Source organism: Nestor notabilis, unplaced genomic scaffold (assembly GCF_000696875.1).
Source record: "Nestor notabilis isolate BGI_N333 unplaced genomic scaffold, ASM69687v1 scaffold19828, whole genome shotgun sequence".
NCBI lineage: Eukaryota > Metazoa > Chordata > Aves > Psittaciformes > Psittacidae > Nestor > Nestor notabilis.
The window spans coordinates 399-9,016 of record NW_009940808.1 but is presented as its reverse complement, the minus strand read 5'-3'; the positions used below and the strand labels follow the sequence as shown (position 1 = coordinate 9,016).

Below are 8,618 nucleotides of genomic sequence, written 5' to 3'. Positions count from 1 at the left end.
AAAGGGACTCGGCTCTCCTTGCTCCCAGCAAAAGATGGGCGATGGACGCACGTCCCGAGGGAAACATTGATCCCAGCAGCCCTGCTGCCAGGCTGTTCCTCCCTGCAGCCCCACACGGGCTGCCCGCTGGGTGCTGGTGGTGTGGGTGAGTTACCAGCTCATCCTCAGGGATGGGCACAGGCTCCACCTTCCCCTGCTCGCACCCTGCACATCTGCAAGCGGAGCACCTCCAGTACCCAGCGCTGTGCCGGGCAGCACAGGAGGAGCCGGGGCAGGGATCACACATCTCCCTTCCCATGGGAAGCACCGGGATGGTCCCAGCCCCGCAGGAATCTCCATCAGGTCAGAGGCTGAAGTAGCTCTCTGGACATCCCGGGCAGTGTGTGTGCAATACCAGAGGCACAGGACGTGCTTGGTCTCTGCGAGACCCCTGCCCTGTACATCACCCGTGTGATTCAGCCTTGTCTGGAGGCACCTGAGCTGATCCCCAACCCTTTTATTAAGCATGTTCCTGGAAGGCGCCCAGCTAATCCCCGTTGGCAAGCTGACATTTGTAGTAAATCTCTGCTTTCTGTCAAACACGATTTTCTCAGTGACATTTATGTCTGATGACTTCAGATCGCTCGGCCTCCAGTTCTGCTCAGCCCAAGCACCCACAGAGCTGGGAGAGGTGCACGGGGAGCTCCCACTTGGGGTTTTACAGGGAGCTTTAAAACTGTTACCGCTCTAAGCCCCTACTTGAAACATGCCCTCCTGCATCAGAGGAGATTCCCTTTGCGTCGGCAGCATTATCACACCAAGGGCTCCCAGCCTGAGCATCAAATCCCGTACCCCTCTGACCTCAGCGTGTGCCTGCCTGTGACAGTATTCAGAAGCCATCTCGGGAGCAATTAACTACTGCAGTGGATGGTGTAACATCACTTTGAACTCAGGGAGCAGCACTGGGTGCTGCCCTGGACCTCTCCTAAGTGCATCATAGGGGATTAGGAAAGCTGTGAGGAGGAGAACAGGGAAACGGTGCAGTTCCCTGGGGCAAGGGAAGTGGGGATACTGCAACCAAGTGAGCTGAGCACTGGCAGGGCAGAGACAGGCACTGAGGTCCTGGGCTACTCACAGCTGGATGTCCAGGAAGAGCCTCTTCTCCTCCCCAACATGGACCCTCCAGACGCAGTCCTCCCCCTCCGTGTAGGGCTCCGGCCAGTTTGGGGACAGGATCACACCGGCCACAGCGGTCAGTTCCCCCCCGCACGTGGCTGCATGAGCGAGAGGCAGGCAGGGCTCAGCAGGGTCCAGGGGATGCTTGTACCAGCAGCCAGCATCACCCCGTGGTGCCGGGACTGACCTCGGCACAGCGGCTCCGTGTCGTTCCAGTACGGATCCCGCATGTTGACGCACTCGATGACGGCGGGGCCCTGCTCCAGGGAGTGCCCGGGGTCACACGTGAACTCCACGGTGGTGCCCAGGTTGTAGGTGGGGTCCGAGGTGGTGAAGTTCCCGTTCTGGATGTAGGGTTCGTAGCAGTGGCCCCGCTCAAAGGCTGGAAGAGAAGATCCCCTGTGAGCCGTAGGGGTATGGAGCTGGCTGGGGGAGCGCTGCCTTCCCCTGCCCCTCACAGCCTCAGCTCTGGGGTTTGCTCAATGAGCCCTGGGCTCATCCCCAGCTACAAACCCTTCATCCTGCCGTGCACAGATGGCCTTTTCCATGGTGAATGTTACAGGCAATTAGGATTAAGAACAGCTTATCTGTCCTGAGCCACACGAGCTTAACCAAACCCCACTTCCACCATGTACCAGCACCAGTAACGCACTCGCTGTGTCACCAGTTGCTGTGTTTGCTGAGCTGGGATTACTGTGGGTACCAGAATGGGAGCTCATCACCTTCGAAGCGTATGTTGAAAGCTGTGGCGGCCGCGGGCTCCTCGGCGAGGAAGTCGATCCTGATGGAGGAGCCGTCGCTGATCACCCCCTCGAAGGGCACGCTGTCGGCACGCAGCGAGTCGTAGAGGACCGCGGACTGGTTCGTGTCCCCGCTGTACACAACCATCCTGCACGGGAGGACACGGCGCATTACATGGCAGAAGCGGCCCCTCCTCGCCAGCTCCAGTGCTCCCGGAGCACGGCATTGTAAAGGAATCATGCAAACAGAAGATCACCAACCAGATAAGTCTCTTTTACTGTGTCATAAACAGGGGCTTTATTCTTTCATTTTACTACAAGCCATAAACCTGCTTTATTGCCTGTTACCAGACTGAATGCTAATGCTCTTTAAACACAAGGATCAGCACCAAAAGCGTGTCCTTTGTGTTACAGGTGCTGGTAGCGTGGAACTCGCAGCTTCTTGTGCCGTAGTGCTGAGCACTGGGTGTTTGGGGGAAGGAAAGGAGCAGTGTGATGCAGCACAGAGCACACTGCAACACCCCGCAGCCAGCAGGATCAGACCTGCAACATCCCCTGGCACGAAGCGCAGGGCCTGGGGACAGCAGCGCTGGGGCTCTGAGCCTGCATCTTGCAGCTCTTTCTGCTCATATCAGGAGACCTGTTGTGTCTCCCCAGTGCACGAATACATAAATCATGAACCTCCCTTTCTGCACTGGGACACTTCTCTGCCCCATCCCCACCATCCTCCGGCTGACAGCCTCCCTCGTGCTGCACCCTGAGCTTGGGTCAGTGCTGCCGACAGCATCCCAGGTCTCATCCTGCAGCCCAGGCGCCAGGAGGGCAGGAGATGTGATGTGGGGGTGCTGAGGCCCGTTTGGAGCTTCCAAGCTTTGGTATATTCAGCTCCCAGAGAAGCTCCCTGTTCCTCACCCCAGGCAGAGCAATGCTCCTGCATTCCCATGGGAAACGTGCTCATCACAAACCCGGCACTGGGCACCCGAGCAGCTCCGGAGCTTTACCTGTCCCTCTCAGTCAGCAGGAGCTTCTCGAAGTGGAGGTGCAGCTTCTGCCCCGGGGGGGCCCCGATGGCCCACACGCAGTACATGCTGCTGGACTGGTTCCCGGTGTAGCTGGGCGAGAGGACGCGGCCGATGGTGGCGTTTCGGACCGTCCCACCGCAGGGCGCTGCCAACACAGAGCACGGCTGAGATACACAGAGCGAAGGGCATGGGTGGGCTCCTGCACCCGAGGCTTCTGCACAGCAAAGGGAATGAGCCCCTCCACTGCTGCCTGCCCAGCCTTGATCAGCAGTCTTAAATCACAGCATGGTTTGGGTTGGGAGGGACCTTAAAGCTCCTCCAGCTCCAACCCCTGCCCCGGGCAGGGACACCTTCCACTAGAGCAGGTTGCTCCAAGCCCCTGTGTCCAACCTGGCCTTGAACACTGCCAGGGATGGGGCAGAGAGGTTAATGCATGAACCTCCTGCCTGGCTTGGCTTTGGTTTACGTATACACATGTGTGCTCACACACACATCAAATCTATGATTTCTTGTCTTGTACCTGCCTAATGAGGAGGCAGATTCTGCTGCCACTGAAGTGAAAACTTGCAGCACCTTGGCCTGGGCATTGCTTTCACTCTTTTCAGGACTGCATTCAACTCATGGCACGAAGCAAACAACCCTCTTTTATTCCTTTGGGGATCGCAGTTCTTCCCAGCACTGAGGCTGATGAGGCACATACCTGAGCAGATTGGCTCTGGGCTGCTCCAGTGCGGCCTCGACGCGTTGACGCACGTCAGCACGCTGGGACCCTGCAGCTCGTAGCCCAGGTGACAGTGAAAATGAGCAACTCCCCCCGAGTGCAAATCCATCACGGTGACGTCTCCGAAGTCGGGCCTCCGTGGGAAGTTGCAGCTCAGCATAAACACTGCAACAAGCACACACATTGTGGAGCTTGGGGCTGTCGCAGTCAGAGGTGGGGACAGTGACAGCCCTCACTGCGGGTGCCGGCTGCAGAGCACCCGCAAATGGCCATGCTGCTGCTTCTCAACCTGTTACTGCTTCTGCCCAGACCCAGTTTCTATTTTAGAGGGAATTTGCTTGAACTCATCTATCTTTTATAGCTCTTTAAGGGAAAAAATAGACTCGGAGGCTGAGTTGTGCAGGAGGAGCTGCTGCACGGGGGCAGAAACGGGGCAGGGAGGGTGTGAGGAGCTCAGCCAGCACCGGGGTCTGGGACATCGGTGCATGTTGTACCCTCTGCTCTGGGCATAACATGGGTTGTTCCACCCGCCCCAGTGATGCTCTGAGCACAGGCACACAGTGATGCAGGAGCCCAGCATCCTGCCACCCTGCAGCCCAGTGGGGTGAGCCCCACGGCACCAACACCCCATCCCACCCCTCCTCACGCACCCCTGTCTCAGAGGCACCCACCCTGGTAGTGGAGCTGGAAGGTCCCCACCACCTCGTCCTGGAAGGTGCGGAAGTAGACGGAGATGGTGTTGGTGGGGCTGCGGATCACCTGGCCCTCCACCAGCAGTGTCTGGTTGGCCAGGACCACGAGGGCATCACCGTCCACGCCGCGGATGGAGAGCACCTCCCCGTCCGACAGGTTCACACTCTTCACCTGGGTGGGAGCAGAGACCCGTGAGCTGCAGGGTGAAGGTGGGGATCCCATCCCAGCCCTGAACACACACACAGCACAAGGGTTGTCACGGACAGGAGCTGCTTGTTCAGTGGTGATGGAGCTGTCCATGCCCAGCATGAGCCCAGGGACTCCCGTAACCACTGACCCACTCCCTTGCTACAGCAGGCACAGGGAGTTGGAGCTGCACACTTGAGGTGCATTTTGAAGCTGGATGGATGTTCCTGTGCAGTACAAGGTGACCCATATCTGCTTCCCTGCTGAAACTGGGGATTTGGACAGTCAGGGAGGAATAGACAGGAGGAACATGAAAGGGAACCATGAGTCAGGGCAGGTGGGGCCCCAATTCCACCTTCATCCACCCTGGAAGCAGCCCTACACCTTGAAGTACCGTGGCACGGAGCATGGAGCAGGCTTGCTGGTCCCAGCAGAGCAGGTCTGCAACCAAACCAGGGTACATTCGTATGTAGGGCTTGGTGCTCACCAGGGATCCCCCCCAGGATCCCTCCTACACACCGGGGAGTCACATGGCAAATACGCCTAATGAGTGGTCCCAAAAGGCTTTAATTATTGTTTGGAAATAGTTGACAAGTAACCTCACATTTGCGGTTTACGTCCATTTAGCTAAATAAATGGGCTCAAATTTCAGCAGAAAGATGCTCATCAGATCATTTGTTTCCTTAAGTGTGCAAGGACCAGGGCTCTATATTTAGCTCACACCAGAGCCTTAGCCTGTGGCTGTGAGCACTCCCCATCATGTTGTGACTAGAAGGATTTGCTGCTGTTGTCACAACTCTGCCCATACCCAGTGCATGAGCTGGGGATGTGCCTGGCTGCAAGGGCCACTACGCCACCAGCAGCACTTGGCATCCTCTGACCTTCTGCTGGAGTAAGGGAGATTTCCACTGGAGAAACAACCTTAAGCTCATTGAGTAACTCCCTGCCTGCCCCAGAGGTCCACAAGCCCTGGAAAAGCTTAGTCTGGGTCAGAGCCTGTCTAGGCTCAACCCAGACCATCCTTTTAACCCCGGAGAAACAGATTTTGCCTTGTTTTGCGTCAGGATGCTGGGGCACTGCAGGGTCTTTGGTCTTTGCTGCAGGGCAGAGCAGACCTCAGTCCTCATGGGCACTGTGCATTGGAAACATAAGCCAAGTGCATGTCCCAAACCCTGACCTGCCCCACTGGGTTCTTTCTTCTACAGATTTTGTCCTGAAAATATGCCACCCCTGCACAGCGTGCACACATTGAGCCTGGTGCGATGGCTCGGGTCTAATTATTAATAAATGGAATGAATCAAATGTTATTAGGGATGAATTATTTGGAGCATGGGATACAGGGATGCTAAAGTGAACGGCTCCCACTGGGGCAGAGTTTTGTTTCCTGAGCTGGGTCTGAATCACTGCAAAGACATTTCCAGGGTGTTTCTAACACACATTTCATTCTGCAATCACTCAAAGACAAGCCTGGCCCCTACTAGCTTCCTCTGATCGCTACCATCACACACACTATGCAGCACTGAATCACTCTGGGAAATCGGAAAGAGAAACATTCAGGAGAGCTGCTCAGTGCCACCAAGCTGCCTTTCCCCCTCCCCAAGCCATGCTGCTGGGAAGGGGGCTCAAGGAGCAGCTCCATCCTGCAGAGCCCTGCAGAGGAGATGGAGCTGGTGAATGCTGCGGCATCTCCCAGCCCTTTCCAGGGTGCCGTGTGCTGGGGATATGGCTCAGCTGCACCATTCAGCCTCCCCCTCCTGCAAGGCCAGGCTCGGAGGAGCCTGGAGCAGGGGTGTCACTGCACAGCTCCAGCGCCAGGTAGGCAGGATCCTCTGAGGACCGGGAGCGACCAGCGGGTAGAGCCGATGCAGTGGCCTCGTGCCAGGGACAGGCAGCGCTGCGAGAGGGACCATATGTGTGAGCTCCTGCCAGGGGCTGGGCAGGACGAGTTCTTGCTTTAATTGAAGCCTGCACCAATGTCAGCTCCTAAAGAGCCTGTTGGGAAGACAGGAGGGATCCTTCGCTCCGGCTGCCAGCCCTGCTCACCCACTAGACAAATCTCCTGAGAGAAACTCTATTTCCTGCCAAGAAGATTCAAGGGGTTTAACCACAAATACAGTTTAACGGAGCACTGATGGGGCTGTGGCACTGCACCCGCCTGGCGCGGGGACCTGCTCTGGCCAGGATGCTGCCAGCAGCGAGCCGAGCAGGGACCCTGAGCACCACACAGCACCACACAGCTCCTTTTGCTGTGCTACCCCCTTTTCCCCAGCCCTGAGTGAGGGGCTGGATGCTGCAAGGAGCTGGGATGCTGCTGAGGGCTGGTGGCCTTTGGGGCTTGCTCACAGCCCCTGTCCCCACCACCACCAGTGGCAGCTTGGGCAGGGGCACCTCCAGGTTCAGCTCCCTTGTTTGCTGGTCTTTCATGCTCTTCTTGCAGGCCTGTGGGAGCAGCTGGGTACGGGTCCTTACAGCAAAGCCTGCTTGAGAGAGTGAGAAAAGCCCCAGAGCTTTGTGCACCAGCCCCACTGGTCAGGGGTGATGTCCAGAGTGGACTTGCATGCAAACATGGACAGAGTTCCTGCACCACACTGCCTGCCTCCTTCATCAGCATATATCCCATGTGGACATCCTCTGCGTGAACTAGAGAGAGGGGATAAATCTGTGCTGTGCTTGCCATGAGCGCTATTCCCAGCTTCCTTGGGACATAAATCATGTCACTGCTGCTGTCTAAATGGTTAAAAGCCTTCTGCAGAGCTCGCTGCCTGCAGCGAGGGTCAGGCACTGCTGATGCAGTCACACAGGAGAATATCGGTGCCCATCCACGGGCCAGGCAGCCCCCTGCCCTCTGCTGAGCTGCTGCCCACCCCGGGCAGGATGCAGGCATCCGGGGTGCTCCGCATCCTCCTCCAGCTCCCACAGCGCCCATCCAGGACAAGCTGCTCGGTGGGTGCTCAGCAGCTCTGGGTGAAGCCGTGCTCAGCCAGCACAGCCCCGCTGCTGTGATTTAATTTGTCTGGAATGCTTAGAAGCATCAGCAAAGTGAGATGCAAAGCTTGGGGGAGTGGAGGGGCTAATTTTATGCTCCATTAAAATCTCAGCTTACAACAGAGTGAGGTCAGCAGCGGTGTCACCTGATGGATTATGGACGGAGGCGAATTTACAGCAGAGCAGCCTGTCCTCAGAGCCCTGCGGGGCTGGGAGACAAGTTAATGCTGTGGAAAGGAGCCCAGCACTGCCCAATCCCATTGGGACGTCAGCCTCCCACCAGGGCTCGATTCCACACTGCAGCCGTGCCGGAGGTCAGCCCCTGATTTTGCCCACCAGGGGATGGCAGGAACAAGCTCACTGGAGCTACTACTCCTTTTAATACACATTCTTAATTACACAGATTAAAAGTTAATGGATTTTAATTGGATGCAAATGGTGACATGGGGAAAGTGCAAGAAGAAGAAAGGATTGTGCACCAGAGCATGGAGACCGGGGGCTGGTTTGACGTGGAGACCATGTGAAAGGCATCAGGGCCCCTGCTCTGCTCGGAGCCCCACCAGGCTGTGGGATGCAGCATTTTGGGGATCACTGAGCCAGGGTCAGAGTTCCTGGCTCTGACTCGGGGCACGGAATAGCAGCCCTGGCACATGGTTGTGCTGCCTGTGCCCACTGCTCCATGCTCCCATGTGTGCAGCTCACAGCATTCACAGACACCTTCCTGCAGAAACTCAGCCCTGGCTCTCTGCTGCAGCTGCATGCTTGCTGCTGCGGGGTTTGCTGCAGAATGCCTGCAGAATGCCTCGGCTGTGTGGTCTTTATCCTGCAATTGGCAGGGATGTGGCCCTGCTATGGTGTGGGTTGGTGGCTGTGCTGGAGGCAGCGCTGTTGCTTCACCCCTTCCCATGAAAGCTCTTTGTAAATTGCTTCCTGTGCTCCTTGTTCAATTAATCACATGGCATGTTAGTGCTTTGATCCTCGCTGATGTTCAGGATGTACCAATTCCCGCTTTATTACACTAAGAAAAACCTATTTTCCTCCTTGGGAAGGGGTAATTTTAGCCCATGCCCGGGCAGCAGTGCCCACGGCCGTGGTGCTGCGCATCGTGCGCTGCTG

General features: G+C 57.0%; 1 protein-coding gene across 1 annotated transcript in view; it reads right to left on the bottom strand.

The window, feature by feature from the left end:
* Positions 1-8,618, bottom strand: part of SEZ6L (seizure related 6 homolog (mouse)-like) — a gene marked incomplete at its 5' end in the record, with an annotated part of 13,103 nt that overhangs the window by 4,302 nt on the left and 183 nt on the right. Inside the window, 6 exons of the mRNA XM_010020567.1 lie at positions 1,115-1,253; positions 1,343-1,537; positions 1,878-2,044; positions 2,897-3,062; positions 3,618-3,803; positions 4,310-4,502. Coding sequence (XP_010018869.1) covers positions 1,115-1,253; positions 1,343-1,537; positions 1,878-2,044; positions 2,897-3,062; positions 3,618-3,803; positions 4,310-4,502 — 1,046 coding nt within the window. The remainder of the gene's footprint in view (positions 1-1,114; positions 1,254-1,342; positions 1,538-1,877; positions 2,045-2,896; positions 3,063-3,617; positions 3,804-4,309; positions 4,503-8,618) is intronic.